Below are 17,237 nucleotides of genomic sequence, written 5' to 3'. Positions count from 1 at the left end.
TCACAAATACTTTTTTAAAACTTCTACATTGAGCCAGGTGTGATGGTGCACGCCTGTAATCCCAGCAGCGCAAGAGGCTGAGGCAGGAGGATTCAAAGTGCAAAATCAGTCTCAGCAAGTCAGTGAGCCCCTGAGAAGCTCAGTGAGAGCCTGTCTCAGAAGAAAAAATAAAAGGGGCTGGGGATGTGGTTTGGTGGTTAAGTGCCCCTGGGTTTAATCCCTGGGACCAAAAGACAAACAAACAAAAAGCAATCATTTCTACATTGCACTGTTAACAGGGGTCAGCTTTGCAGGAGGATATATTAGATTTTCATTTTCTGCTTTACACCTTTCTTTAACATGTGAACTTTTAAAAATGAACACTTATTTGTTAAGCAATAGATTTCGAAAGTGATTATATAAACAACTGTACTTTATTATTTCAGAGAAAACAGAAAAAATACTGCCTATTTTTGGTATTATCTTATGCTGTGGTTTGAACATGGCCCCCAAAGTTCCCATTATGCACACTTAACTCCCAGTGCAGGGTTGTGGAGGAGTCGCTTTAAGAGGCAACTAGCCGGCCATTCAGGAGGCTGAGACAGGAGGATCGCCAAGTTTGAGGTCAGTCTCTACAACCTGGCAAGACCCTGTCTCAAAAAGAAAAGGAGGGGATGGGCGCAAGGTGGCACATGCCTGTAATCCCAGAGGCTCTGGAGGCTGAGGCAGGAACATCATGAGTTCTGCAATTTAGCGAGGCCCTTGGTGGTGAAGGCTGCATAACAATGCCAAAGTACTTGATGCCCTTGAATGGTACACTTACAAATGGTTAAAATGGTTACTAGTGATTAAAATGTTAAATTTTATGTATATTTTACCACAAAAACATGATTAAAAAAACAGAAATCCTACTTGGCAAAATCAAAACAGAACCACTCATTTCAGTGAAATAAAATGCACTGAAAGGAGATGAGGGAGGTTTCCTAGGATAGGTGACCCTTGAGGCCTGAAAGATGAATGGGAGCTGGCTGGAGGAAGGGCCAAGGGGAGAAGGCGGCAGACAGTACACACCACTCCAGCATCTTTGGCTCACAGCCGAGGCTTAATCAGTATCTTCCAAATGCTCTGTGTGTGTGTGTCTCCCCCCAATCCAAGTCCAGGGTAATAATGTTTCTGAATAAACTCTGATATTTTCAGAACCCAGTTATCCTCCTACTAGGGTTCATATACATCCCCTTCACTCTAGGACCAGAATTCCTTGCCAAATAATGACATGCCACAAGCCAGACCCAGTATAACCACCAGACCAGAATAATGCCTATATATATATGAATATATATATAAATTATTTGGCATTTAACCACTGACCACATCCCCAGCCATTTTTTATATTTTATTTAGAGACAGGGTCTTATTGAGTTGCTTAGGGCCTCACTAAGTTGCTAAGGCTGGCTTTGAACTTGCAATCCTCCTGCCTCAGCCCTCTGAGCTGCTGGGATTACAGGCATACACCACTGCACCTGGCCCTTCCAAATATTTAGAAAAGTATTTAACCTTACAAGACTTTTCTAAAACTTAGGTTGCACTCCCATATATTTTTCTTAGACTTTTATTACACGCTTCCATTTGTCAGCTACCTATCAGCCAGATAAAACAAATGAACAAATAGCCCAGGAATACTAATAGGAAAAGCAGGAAACAAATTACAGATTACTCTGAGCATGACAATCAGCTTCCTTGTAGATATGTTGGCTTATAGTTATAATTTAATAGTGCATACATGCAATATAGTCATATTTTCTGCTAGTCAGAGTTTGTAGTGCTTATGATAGAATTAGATAGATGAGTGTCCTGTGTGGAGTCAGCACAGAGCATCAAGGGGCCTTGAACAAGTTTGACCAGAATGACAGGAGAGCAGTGGTTTTGATAGTCAAGTGCAATAAAAATATCTTAAGTTTTAAAAACTTCACAGTCTTGCAGAAAAACCCTACCTCCCTTGGACCGGCTTGGACTTTTTTCTAGATCTCTATCACCTAAATATTTCAAAAATTTCTTAGGGCCAGCTAAACTTCCTTCTGTAGGTTGATCCCCCTGCCCCCTCCCAGATGGAGTCTTGCTGTATTGTTCAGACTGATGTCAAACTCCTGGACTCAAGTTATCCTCCTGCCGCAGCCTCCTGAGTGCTGGAACTGTGATGGTCAAGTCAAAGAGACCCCATTTTGTTTAGTAACTCCATTTTGTAAAACAACCATGCCAAGTAGAAGAGTCATGACCAGGGCAAGATGTTTTTTTCCTTTTGCTATAGAAACCTTTAAGAACACAGAATTACCTAATGGGGCATTGTTTTTGTAACTAGGGTAATGGGGCTCTGTTTCTGTAACTGGGGTGACTGGGCTCACTGTGATTAGCTAGGCGTCCCTCTGCCTGACTGCACTCTCCCGCTTCTGGCTTGCTTGCATTGGCTAGACCCCCGAACATCCCTTTTGCGGTTTTCAGGCTTATAAGGAGTGCCTTTGCAATTATTCGGGGCTGATCAGGGGAACTGCTTTATGTTCTGGTCAGTTGCCACTAGTGTGCTTCAATAAAGGCTTGATTCAATTATATGTGAGTGGTCTGGAAGTCAGTTTATGAAACCCAGGGACAAAGCTTTAACTATAACAGAACTACAGGCACACACCACTGAAACCGGATTAAACTGTTTTTTCACTGTTTTTATTTGATGGCGACCTTACCTACAGATGCAACAACAATCCCCCCATGACCGCACTCTCGAACGGTTAGAAGTGGGCATCCCACAATCAGAGGGAAGGCTTACAAGAGGTAAAATCTGTACTAAATAAGTTTGCCAGCTAGGTTTACAATAGGCTGGCCCTTCTAGACTCACTTTCAAAATCCTTGGGTTTTCTACAAGAGAAGTTTTTATTTGTATGTAGCCAATACGCTCAGTGCATTTTTGAGGACTGCATATTGGGCCATCTGAGTGACTACAGTTATAGTCTGGCTCTTGTATGTCCCCAAAGGCCCTTGTGTTAAAGACCTGGTTCCCAGGGTGCTGCTATTTAGAGATGGTGAAAGCTCTAAGAGGCGGGGCCTAGCGGGAGGTCTTCAGGTCTTTGGGAGAGGGCCTTTGAAGGGGACAGTGGGACCCCTGCCCCTTCCTCTTCCTTTTTTTTGCTTCCTACCTACAAAGTGAATGGCTTTGCTCTGTCACTTGCTCCTGACATATCTGATACGCTGCCTTGCCACAGGACCAAAAGCAATGATCATGTATCAAACACCTATCCATCATGGACTAGAATCTCCAACAATGTGAGCCAGAGTCCACCTTGTCTCTTTATGAGTTAATCATCTCAGACAGCTGACAACACACACCTTCCAACTTGCACTGCCATCAGGGCCCTGCCTCTCAGAAGCTAGACACTTGGTCTTCCTCTAGTGTTCTCTCTTTGTCCAGTTACATAAGCCAAAATCCTCAATATTATCTTTGACAACACCTTCTCACCATCTTACATATCTAAAACTATCACTAAGTTCTATAGGTCAAAAAAAATTGCTATTTTGAGATATAATTCATTTATATTTGTAAAATGTACAATACAATAATTTTCATAGAGTCATAGAGTTATGCAACTATTACTGTTACCTAATTCCAGACCAGTTTCATCATCCTAAGAGAAACCTGCATCCAGCCAGGTAGAGGGGCTGACACCTATAATCCTAGTGACATGGGAGGCTGAGGCAGGAGGATCACAAGTTTAAGGCCAGCCTGGGTGCTGAGAGCCATAGCCAAGTAGGAATGACGCATGGCAATTTCCTTGTCAGCCTACCCAATGTTGCTTAGAGGGAGGACTCTCCATTGTGGAAATGGGCTTGCCTTGGACCCAGGTCATTTGCAGTGACATTGCATGAATGTTTGAGAAAGGTGACCCCGCTCAAGGACCAGGGCGGATCTGGGTTTAGGGCGGTTCCAGGTTTAGGGTGTGGATCCTGCTGGGAATAGGGCATATCCTGCTGCCTCAGGCGCCCGCTCCTTGAGTTCCCATTGAGTTCTTGCGAGATTCAGAGAGTATTTGGGATGCAGAGCCCGGTGGAGGTGTGGATTTTCCCCAGAACGTGTGTGTAGAGTGCTGGTGACAGTTCAAGAATCTACAAGGTGTGTGGTGGCTCGGTTATTTTGTGCCCAGCCAGACTGCAGCAGTTGGTGGCCCGTGCGGGGGACGCCTGAAGCTTATAGGTAAGTGAAATTGCTCGCCCCTGAGGGAAGGCAAGAGAATGGGTGACCATTTCAAAAAAAACAATGTGTTCTTGTTTTGATTTATTTTGTTTTTGTTTCAAGCTGCCTATCCCTAGAAATTTCTCAGGCAAACTGGGAAAAATAGTTGGCTCAAGGTTTGAAGTTTGTCGGCCATGAGGAAGAGAAAATTTATACAACGATTTTTTACTCCCATTTTTGTTTCAATCTTATCGGGTTGCGTTATCTTTATAGTAGATTAGAAATTAGTAAAAAACAAACCGAAAGAGTGTTAAGTAAATTTCTAGAGGTTCAGACCATGGAGAAAGACATTTTAGATCAAGCAAAAGAGAAGGTCTCTTGAGCTAGTCAGACAGAAGAAGAAAATTTAAAGGAAAAGGGGCTATTAGGAAAAAGGCTATAACAGGAGGCTGCTACTAACTCCGTTCTATCACCAGAGAGCATAATTCAACCAACAGCTCCACCTATGGAGACAGCTGAGTGGCCCTCAACCCCCGTAGTTGATAAATGGGATCTGGAGACAGGACCGCAAAGATTAGCATGCCTGTACTGGAGCAGACAGGAGGGCAACGAATTCACCATGCTTTAGATTTCAAAACAGTGAAGCAGTTAAAGGAGGCTGTAACAACCTATGGTTTCCAAGCACCCTTCACGGTAAGCATGGTCGAATCCATTACCAACTTGGACATGACGCCAGCAGATTGGGCTAGCATGTGTAAATCTGTGCTAAATGGAGAACAATATCTGTTATGGAAGGTTGCCAATGAGGAATTTTGCAGACTGCTAGGCGAAATGCAGCAGCCGGTTACCCTCAAAGAAATCTAGATATGTTGTTAGGAAAAGGACCTTATGAGGGTCAACGGCAACAAATTGAATATGATCCTGCTATATATGCACAAATTGCTACAGACACAGTTAGGGCATGGAAGACTTTACAAGGACATGGAGATTTACAAGGTCAGCTATCTAAGGTAATACAGAGAGCTAATGAACCTTACGCTGAATTTGTAGATAGGCTTATTCAAACAGCTGCCAGAATTTTTGGGGGATACAGAACAAGCAATGCCATTAATAAAACAACTGGCTTATGACCAAGCAAATCGTTGCTGCAGAGAGGTTATTAGACCATGGAAACATGAAGATTTAAACACATATATTAAATTATATAGAGACATTAATGAACAAGGGCAAGTCTTGGCAGCTGCAGTACAACAGGCTTTAGATGCCAGGCCAAAAACATGCTACAATTGTTAACAAACAGGACATTTTAAAAGGAATTGCCCCATAGGAAAAGGGCTTAACAAAACTAGGTATCAAAGGAATAGAATACCGGCTATTTGCCCACGATGCCGTAGAGGGAGACATTGGGCTAATGAATGCCGTTCTCAAACCACCATAGAGGGTACTCCCTTATCAAAAAACGTACAAGGACCAGGTATTTACCCACGGTATCGTGGAGAAAGGCATCAGGCTCCATTGCCAAAAAACGGACTGGGGGGTCCAATGCTCCGGGGCCCACAACCACAAATATACGGGGCAGTGGAGGAACCCAGCAACACCATCATGGTAGTGCCAAGGACACATTGTCCATTAAATCCCTCATCAGACAAACCAGAGAGAGCACAGGGTTGGACATCTGCGCCTCTGCCAGAGCAGTACTAACTCCAGAGATGGGAGTTCAAATCATTCCCACAGGAGTAAAAGGACCTCTTCCCCAAGGAACAGTAGGCTTATTATTGGGACGCAGTTCTTCTACACTAAAAGAACTTATGATAAGTCCTGGGGTAATTCATCCGATTATGTAGGTGAAATAAAAATTATAGCTAGTTCTCTAAGAGGTATATCAGTAATTTCACCAAGAGATAGAATAGCACAGTTGTTAATAATACCCAGCCTACATGATAAATTTTCTAGTCATAGTGTAGAAAGAGGTTCCAGGGGATTAGGCTCCAAAGGTGTAGATTGGTCTATGCTGTCTTTATTTTTTTATTTTTATTTTTTTTTAAAGAGAGAGTGAGAGAGGGAGGGAGGGAGGCAGAGAGAGAGAGAGAGAGAGAGAGAGAGAGAGAGAGAGAAGTTTTTCTTTTTTATATTTATTTTTTAGTTATTGGCGGACACAACATCTTTTTTTGTATGTGGTGCTGAGGATCGAACCCGGGCCGCACGCATGCCAGGCAAGCGCGCTACCGCTTGAGCCACATCCCCAGCCCCTGTCTTTAAATTTAGATTCTCGCCCAATGCTAAAACTAAATATTCTGGGCTGGGGATGTGGCTCAAGTGGTGGCGCGCTCGCCTGGCATGCGTGCGGCTGGGGTTCGATCCTCAGCACCACATACAAACAAAGATGTTGTGTCCGCCGAAAACTAAAAAAATAAATATTAAAATTCTCTCTCATTAAAAAAAAAAACAAAACACTAAATATTCAAGGACATGAATTTAATGGGCTACTGGATACAGGTGCTGACCTTAGCATCATATCTCGTCAAGAATGGCCAAAACATTGGCCATTACAACAAGCCACTCAAACGCTTCGAGGCCTAGGTGTGGTGACTAATCCCCATAGAAGTGCAATGGTATTAGATTGGAAGGATCCCGAAGGATGTGAAGGAGCTATACAGCCATATGTATTGGATCATCTTCCTATAAATTTATGGGGACGAGATGTCCTAGATCAATTAGGTTTGACGTTAACAAATAACATCAATCCTAATGCGCCCACTACTAGGGCTAGACAAGGTTTTAGGAAAGAAAAAAGATTAGGAGAACAAGAACAAGGTATAGCAGCACCAATTCAAATAGATCAAGGAATAAATAGACATGGATTGGGTTTTCAGAAAGGGCCACTGAGACAATCAAAATTACTTGGAAATCAGAAAGACCAGTGTGGGTTCCTCAGTGGCCCCTGACTAAAGAAAAGATACAAGTAGCCCATGATCTGGTCAAACAACAATTAGCGGAAGGACATATACAACCTTCCATATCTCCCCATAATACTCCCATTTTTGTCATCAAAAAGAAATCTGGTAAATGGAGATTATTGCAAGATTTAAGAGCCATTAATAATGAGATGGTTATTATGGGACCTGCTCAATCAGGGATTCCTCAATTGTCTGCTTTGCCAAAAACCTGACATGTTTTAGCTATAGATATTAAAGATTGTTTTTTTTCAATTCCAATTCATCCCGAGGATAGTCCACGTTTTGCATTTACTATCCCTGCATTAAATCACGAAGGTCCTGATCAGAGATATGAATGGAAAGTACTCCCTCAAGGGATGGCTAACAGTCCAACTACGTGTTAAATTTATGTTAAAAAAGCAATCCAGCCACTTAGAAATCAAAATCCTGAACTACAAATATTTCACTATATGAATGATGTATTATTAGCACATAAAGATAAAAACACATTGCTAGAATGTTATGCCACACTTACAAACTTATTAAAAATTATAATCTAGAGATAGCAATAGATAAAGTACAATTAAATTTTCCAATTAATTATTTAGGAGTTCTATTATCCTCAACCATGGTCCGTCCACCAAAAATTCAAATACGAGTAGATTAACTCAAATCACTTAACGACTTTCAAAAGTTATTGGGAGACATAAATTGGATAAGGCCTTATCAAGGCATACCAACAGGAGAGTTGGGACCTTTATTTGATATCCTAAAAGGTCCATCAGATCCAAATTCACCCCACATATTAACTCCTAAAGCAAGAAAGGCATTAAAAATTATTGAAACATATATGAAAAATATGCATTTGGATAGAATTGATATAAGTTTGCCTTTATTATTTATTGTACTAACAAAAAATATTCCTACAGGAGTATTTTGGCAAGAAGGTCCATTATTGTGGATACATTTATCTTATTCTCCTAACACTATTCTTACTAGGTATCCTGAGGCTGTAGGACAATTAATACTCAAAGGAATAAAAGCAGCGAAGAGAGTGTTTGGAATTTCTCCCAATAAAATTATTACTCCATATATTATAGATCAAATTGATGAGTTAGCTAATGAGTTAAATACTTGGGCAATAATCATGTGTAAATCTAATGTTTCATTTGATAATCACTTACCATCTAATCCTTTGTTGTCTTTTTGGTCTAAGCATCCTGTAGTTTTTCCAAAAATGACAAGAAAAACCCCTATCATGAATGCTCCAAATATATTCACTGATGGGTCAAATAATGGTACAGCAGCAGTAGTTACCCCTGATCAAACTTTTACATTTTTAGTACCCAAACAATCAGCTCAAAAGGTAGAGCTTAATGCAGTATTATAAGCTTTTGTGATGTTTAAAGATTCTGTATTTAATTTATTTTCTGTTAGTCAGTATATAGTTAATGCTATAGTATCCCTTGAAGATGCTGGTAGGATTTCCCCTTCTTCTACTGTTTTCTCTTTGTTTTCCACTATACAAAGTCTAATCTGGGACAGAAAAGATCCATTCTTTATAGGACATATCAGGGCACCTACAGGATTGCCTGAAGCCCTTAGTTTGGGCAATGATTTAGCAGATAAAACTACACATGACATACATATTTTCTCTACACTAGAAGAAGCTACAAATTTTCATAAAAGGTTCCATGTTAATGCTAATACTTTACAAAAGCATTTTAAAATAACTAAGGAACAAGCCAGACATATAATAAAACAATGTCAAAATTGTGTGACCTTTTTACCACAAGTTAATCTTGGAGTCAATCCTAGAGGACTGATACCTAACCATATTTGGCAGATGGACATCACACACTTGCCAGAATTTGGAAAATTAAAATATTTGCATGTTACAGTTGGTACTTCTTCCGGATTTTTGATGGGTTCCCTTCATGCCAGAGAAAAAACTAAAGATGTTATAGCTCAGAATGCTGATACTCTCTGAAGCTCTATGGAAGGAATTCAGGAGGGAGTCAAAAGGAGAAGGCAAGGCGTCCTCACAGTGGACACCAGATCACACCAGGCATCATTAACCAACAAAGCTTTCCCAAGCAATCAGGTTCCTAGAAGCATATTGTATAGAAGGAATTATATACTGACATCTCAAAAATATCCAAGGAAGAATTGAAAAACAAAACATTGCCCGACAGTAAATGAAACAAAACACCAGAGAGCCTCTTACTAGGCCAAGTTTGTTTAAATGTAGAAAGTTGATTTTCACCACAAAAAAAAAAAAAAAAAAAAAAAAAAGATAAGGAAATGGACAAATTAATCAGCTTGATTTAGCCTTCTAAACATATTTCAAAACATGTTAAACATCATGTTTACATCATTTATTGATGAACTTTAAAAAAAATCAAATGACTTGCACTTACATAGTATTTATATTGCACTTAACATTAATGAAGGTCAAATTAATAAAGAGATTCTCTTAGATCTTATATATTCAATGGCAGTACTGAAGGTTAAACCCAGTGTTTCCCTCATGCTAGCCAAGCATTCTAACACTAAGCTAAACCCCATCCTTTTTACTTTACTTTTTGAGACAGGGTCTTGCTAAGTTACCCAGGCTGGCCTCAACTTTGTAGTCTTGCCTCAGCCTCCTTCTGAGTCGCTGAGATTACAAGTGTGCACCATTGCACTCAGCTTATAAGAAACGTCTTTTTTTTTGGGGGGGGGTACAGGGGTTGAACCCACGAGTGATTAACCATTGAGCCACACCTCCAGCCCTTAAAAAAAAAAAAAAAAAAAAAAATATATATATATATATATATATATATATATATATATATATACTTATTTTTTAATTGTAGTTGGACACAATACCTGTATTTTATTCATTTATTTTTATGTGGTGCTGAGGATTGAACCCAGGGCCTCACACATGCTAGGCAAGCACTCTACCACTGAGCCACAATTCCAGCACCCCCAGCCCTTTTTTTAAAATATTTTATTGAAAGACTGGGTCTCACTGAGTTGCTTAGGGCCTCTCTAAGTTGCTAAGGCTGGCTTTGAACTTGTGATCTTCTTGCCTCAACCTCCAAAGGTGCTAGGATTACAGGCATGGGCCCCCGCACCCAGCTCATAATATATTTTTTAAAAATATTTTTTAGTTGTAGATGGACATAATACCTTTATTTATTTTATTTTTTTATGTGGTGCTGAGGATCAAACCCAGTGCCTCATGCATACTAGGCGAGTGCTCTACCCCTGAGCCACAACCCCAGCCCTCATAATAGACTTTTTTTTTTTTTTTTAAAGAGAGAGGGAGAGAGAGAGAGAATTTTAATATTTATTTATTTATTTTTTTAGTTATCGGCAGACACAACATCTTTGTTTTGTATGTGGTGCTGAGGATCGAACCCAGGCCGCACGCATGCCAGGCGAGCGCGCTACCGCTTGAGCCACATCCCCAGCCCCCATAATAGACTTTTTAAGACCAGTTTCAAACCTATTTCTCCTGGAGGTTGTTTGACCTAACCTCACACCCACTTATACGTTTGTACTTTGGGTAGTTCACATTAACTATCCTTCTGTGGCTATGATCCTTCATAATTACTTTCTTGTTCCTTGCAGTTGACCCCAATGAAACAACAGGTTTATTATGAGAGGAACTAAGACTTCTTTTTGTATTCCTCAAGGCCTAGAACTAGGAACTCAAAAAGTATTTATTAAGGTGCGGGGGGGGGGGGGGGGGGGAGGCATGGCTGGTGGAACATGCCTATAATCTCAGCCACTCAGGAGACTGAGGCAGGAGGATCTAAAGTTCCAGGCCTCCAGGCCAGCCTGAGCAATTTAGCAAGACTTTGTCTAAAAAAAAAAAAAAAGTATGGGGGAGTAGCTCAGTGGTACAGTGCCCCTGGGTTTGATCCCCAGTACTGGAAAAAAGAAAAGGGTTTATCCAATGAAAAAAAGCAGAATGTTATCATAAAAACCTATTTCATAAAACCTTATCTTTTATTTTTGCATTTAGTATATTGAGAGACACGGTAAAGTACTGGAAAACCAATAGTTTTTCATCAAGTTAACTACTTTTGAAATGTTCAGGAGAAAAGACATTTAAATTCTGACTCTTTGCTTTTGAATGTCTCAGGAATTGGTTTTTAAAACAATCCTTAATGTTAAAAATATATCAGAAAACAGAAGTTGAAAAGGCTTGCAGTGTGTTAGCAATTTGAACGATAATAACACATTGATTTTAGTAGTAGAAATTGAAATACGACACCTGAAGCAGCATTGAAACCTGGATATGTGTAAACATCTACATCTTTGTGTCTGAATAAAATCAACTTCAAGTCATTTTAAAATATTCTATCTGAAAAAAGCCTATACACAGTCTAGTTAATGTACGTTTTTAACTGAGCGTATCATAAGGACAATTTATCATTTTCATATACAAATAAAAACAACTTCATCTTTTAGTATCAAGTTCTGAAGAAACTACAACATTGAAAAAAAAGAATAAACACGTAGTTTCTGCTTATTAAATACCTTGGGATGTTAAGCGTTTGGATATATAATTCTAATATGCTATTTCCATACAGTCTGAAGTTCAAATCATAAAATCTTTCTCAGTATTCAATGAAGCAAAACCATTTTTAGGGCACTTGTTTAAAAGGTGGACAATTATTCTTCATTTAAGTACAAGGCAAGTATTTTAGACTAGTTTAACTAGAAATTTTTGTTCAGCAAATACAATTACTGTGTCTGATATTTACACTAGTAATCTAAAAATAAAACTAGTTATTTATGGTTTTATTGGATAAATCATTATAAGTACAATTTGCAATTCACAATAAAGGTGAGAGCTCTATCACTGAGCCACAACCCCAGCACTACCCAGTCCTTTTTTAAATATTTTATTTAGAGGCTTTAAAAGTAGTCCTTTTCTAAAGAAAAGAATGTAGGTTACTGAAACAATGTATCTATAAAAAAGAAGCTTAAATAATATACATTAACAGAAAAAAAAATGCACTAACACTGCTACCATAAAAATGCAAACCAAAACTCAGTTCACACTAGAATCTTAAATATCTATATACTGGGGACACTGCAGTTTATTGATCTACAGTCAGTTTTGGGCCAGGTGTTGAAGCAGAAATTTAAAATAATGTTACTGCATTCTTCACTAGCAAAGAGAATACCAAATTAGTTTCAAAAGTCCTTTCTGACAAAATAATGAATTCTTCCCCTCCCACTCCAACAAGAGACCTTTTCTAAAGGGAGAGAAAAAATCCACACTATAAATAAATAAATAATGCAAAACAGATACCTCCGGCCTCTTTGATGCTGCACAGCTTGACAAGCCGTTTGCATGAAAATAATTCCCTTCAACTCTGGAAATTCAAGGATCTCAAGGTAATCTTGAACAACTTTCCAGTCTGGGATCACATAATGAGTCACATCACTAGACAAGAGCTTCCCCTCTGAAACATAATTCAAAATGTAAGATATTAGATAACGGTTTTCAAACCTGTTTTATTACTATCTCAATGTCATGGTGCCCCAGTGTGCAAAATAACTTCCCATCTTAATTCCAACATAAAGTTCTTTAAAAGATAAGACAAATCTACTTTGGTAGAAGCTCAAAGTTCAGGGAAACTCTGCGCCTTCTTTTTTTGTTTTTGAAGCTGTGATAAATTCATGCTCAAAGTGGTTTATGGTGTTGCTAGTGGTGCAGGAGAGGACAACTGATATTTTAAAAGCAAACCAGGACATTTCAGCACAAGCTGGATATTTCTGTTACCTCCTCATTGACATGCAATCACATTCAAATGAAGCACTGTATGTATATGTTAACCACTTGTATGTACCCAGCAATTTCTAGTAGGTCATATTTCAAGCTTCTAAACATGCTCAGAAGTCTCAAGTCCTAGAAATACGGAATTGACTAGAAAAGATGCTTACTGCAAACAACTGGAAGTGGTAGGCTTTCCACCCAGCTGAGAGCTGTTTCACCAAGCTGTAACTGAAACTGTAACCGAGCTGAACCCCAGCCATAAACAGAATTCCAAGCATTCCCTGAAAAGGGCCACCGTGCTCGTCTCCCACGAGGGGGAAGGAACAGTAGCCCTCATTGTTAAATGGGCCACTCCTGCAACTTGGAAACCAAGCGGGCAGGTCGGGTCCGCAGCAGCCTCCAATCCAGCTTCCACAGACCTTCCCCACGACGAAGGCCTAGATAACTCACAAGTCCTGCTCTCCACTGCACAAACCTTCACGGCCTCGGGTTGGCAGCCCTGAAAATCGCAGGAGCGGAGGAGGCCATGTCAAGTGGGCGGCAGCGGCGCCGGCAGCCTCTCACCGCAGAGCCCGAGCGGTCAGGAGCCGACCCCAGGCTGCGAGCCTGAAGAGGCGGGTGCCTGCGCCTCAGGGCCCCTCTGAACACCCGAACCACCGGCCTCTGGGCTCTTCCATTTGATCAGGAGAAGCCGCCGGAGCGTCCCGCAGCGAGCGTCCCTGCAGCCGCGGACCCGGGCCGCCCGCTCCCAGCCCCAGTCAGGCTGCAGGTGATCCTGAGGCGGGCGGAGGCCGCGGGCCTCGGACTCCGCGCCCTCGCCGCCTCGCGCTGCGCCCCCCGACGCTCCGCCCCGGCAGCCCTCGCTCGCGCCCGGCCGCCCGGGTTCCCGCCAGGCCCCGGCTCCGCAGGCTTCCCCAGGCCCCGGCGCGGCCCTCACCGTTGCGGCAGGCGGCGGGCTGCGGGCAGAGCGGGCTGTTGCACGGCACGCAGGGCCGCAGGTAGTGCTCACGCACGATCCGCAGCGTCCGGCCCTGGAAGGTCCTCAGCAGCAGGACCTTCTCCCGCTTCTGCAGCATGGTGGCAGCGCTGGGCCCCGCGGAGCTCTGGGCCCCGGGAGGCCGCCCAGAGCTGCCGGGAAGCGCCGGAGGCGAGGCCGCGGCTTGGGGCCCGCCCTTCGGTCCCCGGCCGGCCCGGCCCACCCGGCCCACCCGGCTGGGGTGTGAGCGCTGCGGGCATCGAACCGCCCTAACGGACGGCCGTGTTGAGGGCTTGAGGCCCGCGGCCCGCGGGGCGGATTCTCCAGCCCCGGCCCCGGCCTCTAACCTTCCCTCCTGCCCCTAAATTTCTTTCTAACCGGCAATTGCCTGGGCGTGGTAATAAAATATAAGGAATATATATGGGAGAGAGGTGATTAAAGTGCACCCCAAATACTTAGGGGTGACTAGGACACTATATGTAAGACAGCTTTTGTTTTGTTTTGGGTGATTGAACTCAGGGACTATTAACCACTGAACCATATCCCCAGGCCTTTTTGAATTTTGTTTAGAGACAGGATCTCACGGAGTTGCTTAAAACGGGATTTGAACTCGTGATCCTCTTGCCTGAGCCTACCAAGCCTCTGGGATTCCAGGCGTGTGCCACTGGAAGCTGGTTTAAAAGTACTCTGAAAAAAGGTTTGGTTGAACTACAAACGATTACTAATACTTTGTTTCTATCTAGATCCATATGGGACTCCGGCTGCCATATAAATACTGGGCAATTACTAGAGTTTTCAGTTATTTATCTGTCCTCGCTAAAAAAAAAAAAAAAAAAAGAAAGAAAGAAAGAAAGAAAAAAAGAAAAAAGAAAAAAAAATTCAGAAACTAAACAGCCCGGCTAGCCCAGTCTTTATTCCTTTCTGGGGCTGTGGCTCAGCAGTAAGGCTCTCGCCTAGCACGTTTGAGGGCCTGGGTTCAATCCTCAGCACCACATGAAAATAAAAGTTATTGTGTCCAACTGCAACTAAAAAATAAATATTTTAAAAAGTGTACTTATTTTGAATTTTAATACATGTAAACATTCTCAGATAAAATGAAAACCAGTCCCATCCCTTGGGGTAAAAACTGTTCAACCTCAACTTTATAGCACTGGCATTCTCTGGCAAAGGAATTTTTAAAACTGCCATTGACAATCACAATGGTACTGTAATGTAGCTTCTAACAAAAAGGTTCACTGTGTCTTCTGAGATCACATACCCTTGACTGGCTAGAACTCCTTTTTATTGTTGTTTGTTTTGTACTGGGGATTGAACTCAGGGGCGCTCAACCACTGAGCCACATCCCAGCCCATTTTCCGTGTGTGTGTATTTTTTTAATATATATTTTTTAGTTGTAGTTGGGCACAATTTTTACGTGGTGCTGAGGATCGAACCCAGCCCCTGGAATGTGTGAGGCGAGTGCTCTGCCGCTGATCTAAAACCCCAGCCCTTATATTTTATTATGACACAAAGTCTCGCTGAGTTGCTTAGGGCCTCACTAAGTTGCTGAGACTGGTTTGGAACTCGCGATCCTCCTGCCTCAGCCTACCGAACCACTGGGATTACAGGCGTGCACCATCACGCCCCGCAGAACTTTCTTGACAGACTTGAGGTGGAGCAGGTGCTGTACATTACCAGTTTAACTTCCACAAATCAAAGCAGTGGGCATTCACATCCACAATTTATAATTGAGGCAGGCTCAGTTATTAAGTGGTAGAATCCGCATTCAAGCCAGAATATAATGAGTCCAAAGCAGATTCTTAACCTACTATTCAGAGATGAATAAAGCACAGTTCCTGCATCTAAGGAATTTATAGTGTATATATTTAGCAAGCTCTAGCTAAGACAGCTCAACCTTCTGGCTGGAAACATCACAGCCTCCTATTCTGCTTAAGTAAGCAGAATTGAGGGTGCCCTATTGGATCTCTCCATTTATTCTAAGGGAATACATAAAAATAACCATGGCCACAGTGAGTCACCCTATATATAATCCCAGTTAGTAGGGAGGCTGAGGCAGAAGGATCACAAGTTCAAGGCCAGCCTCTGCAACTCAGACATTGTCTTAAAATTATAAAAAAAAAAAAAATTTAAAAGCAGGGGAAGTGCCGTCCATCACATGCCTGTAATCCCAGAGGCTCAGGAGGCTGAGGCAGAGGGATTGCTAGTTCAAATCCAGCCTCAGCAATGGCAAGGCGCTAAGCAACTCAGTGAGACCTTGTCTCCAAATAAAACACAAAATAGGGCTGGGGATATGGCTCTGCGGTTGAGTGCCCCTGAGTTCAATCCCCAATACTCCCCTGCCCCAGGTTAAAAAAAAAAAAAAAAAAAAGGAGGGGAAGTAGCTCAGTGGTGTAACACTTGTCCAGCAAGCACAAGGCCCTGGAGCAATCTCCAGTACTTCAAAATTAAATATTAAAAATGAAGCCATGGCCCTTCAGCGTACCTCTGTCAAAATACACAGTGGTGTGAGATCTGAGATGAAATTGCACAAATCAGAATCTAACAGAGTGTTTAGTCCACAGGCCAGAGTGCAAGGATCGAACCCAGATGCACAGTGCAGGAGGCCCCAATTCAAGAGGCCAATTCTAAAGCGCTCAGAGTATAGCAAGTAGCCAAATTTGTCCCCTACACAAAAATGCTTCAGACAGCTGTTCACAATTCTCTCCAAAATGCTTGTGCGTGCGTGCTTTCTCTATATTTTTCTTCCTATTCTGGGGACAACTCAGGGATATTCTACCACCAACATCCTCAGCCCTTTATATATTTTTATTTTGAGACAGGATTTCCTAATTTGCCCAGCTGACCAAGAACTTGCCATCCTCCTGACTCAGCCTCCCACAAAGCTGGTACAGGTGTGCATCACTGCACCTGGCTAAAGGTCTCCCATTTTCATCTTTTTTTAAACATTTGATTATATGGGGAGGAGGATAACTTTGATTAGATTCTAATTTGCAGATTGGGACAAATGATCTTTCTATTTAATATTTTTTTTAAGTTGTAGTGGGACACAATACCTTTATTTATTTATTTACTTATTTACTTACTTACTTACTTATATGTGGTGCTGAGGATGGAACCCAGTGCCTCACACATGCTAGGCTAGCACTCTACTACTGAGCCACAACCCCAGTCCCGACAAATGATCTTTTAAGAAATAGAATATGTCTGGGATTCTACTGAGAGCTGGTTTCATCAATATTTTAAATAACCTAAGGCCCATGAAGAATTCCTTTTGCTTGAATTGTGACAATAATGTACAAACTGTTCTCTTTTGTTTTGTTGTACTGGGAATTGAACCTAGGGGCACTT

The 17,237-nt window shown here is 41.8% G+C and overlaps 1 protein-coding gene across 3 annotated transcripts in view; it reads right to left on the bottom strand.

The window, feature by feature from the left end:
• The window catches only part of Dis3l (DIS3 like exosome 3'-5' exoribonuclease), a 41,351-nt gene extending 27,266 nt beyond the window's left edge, over positions 1-14,085 (bottom strand). For 2 of the 3 annotated variants that reach the window (XM_076850971.1, XM_076850972.1), the window contains exons 1-2: positions 13,851-14,085; positions 12,446-12,599 (exon numbers count right to left, since the gene is read on the bottom strand). In XM_076850971.1, the coding sequence (XP_076707086.1) occupies positions 12,446-12,599; positions 13,851-13,989 (293 nt within the window). In that variant the 5' untranslated portion in view covers positions 13,990-14,085. Of the gene's footprint in view, positions 1-12,445; positions 12,600-13,388; positions 13,461-13,850 lie in introns of those variants that run through there. The other variant, XM_076850974.1, reaches the window with a different exon arrangement.
• Positions 14,086-17,237: the final 3,152 nt, after the last annotated feature.

This window comes from Callospermophilus lateralis, chromosome 3 (genome assembly GCF_048772815.1).
Source record: "Callospermophilus lateralis isolate mCalLat2 chromosome 3, mCalLat2.hap1, whole genome shotgun sequence".
Taxonomy (NCBI): domain Eukaryota; kingdom Metazoa; phylum Chordata; class Mammalia; order Rodentia; family Sciuridae; genus Callospermophilus; species Callospermophilus lateralis.
This window is presented reverse-complemented; position numbering and strand designations above follow the sequence as displayed.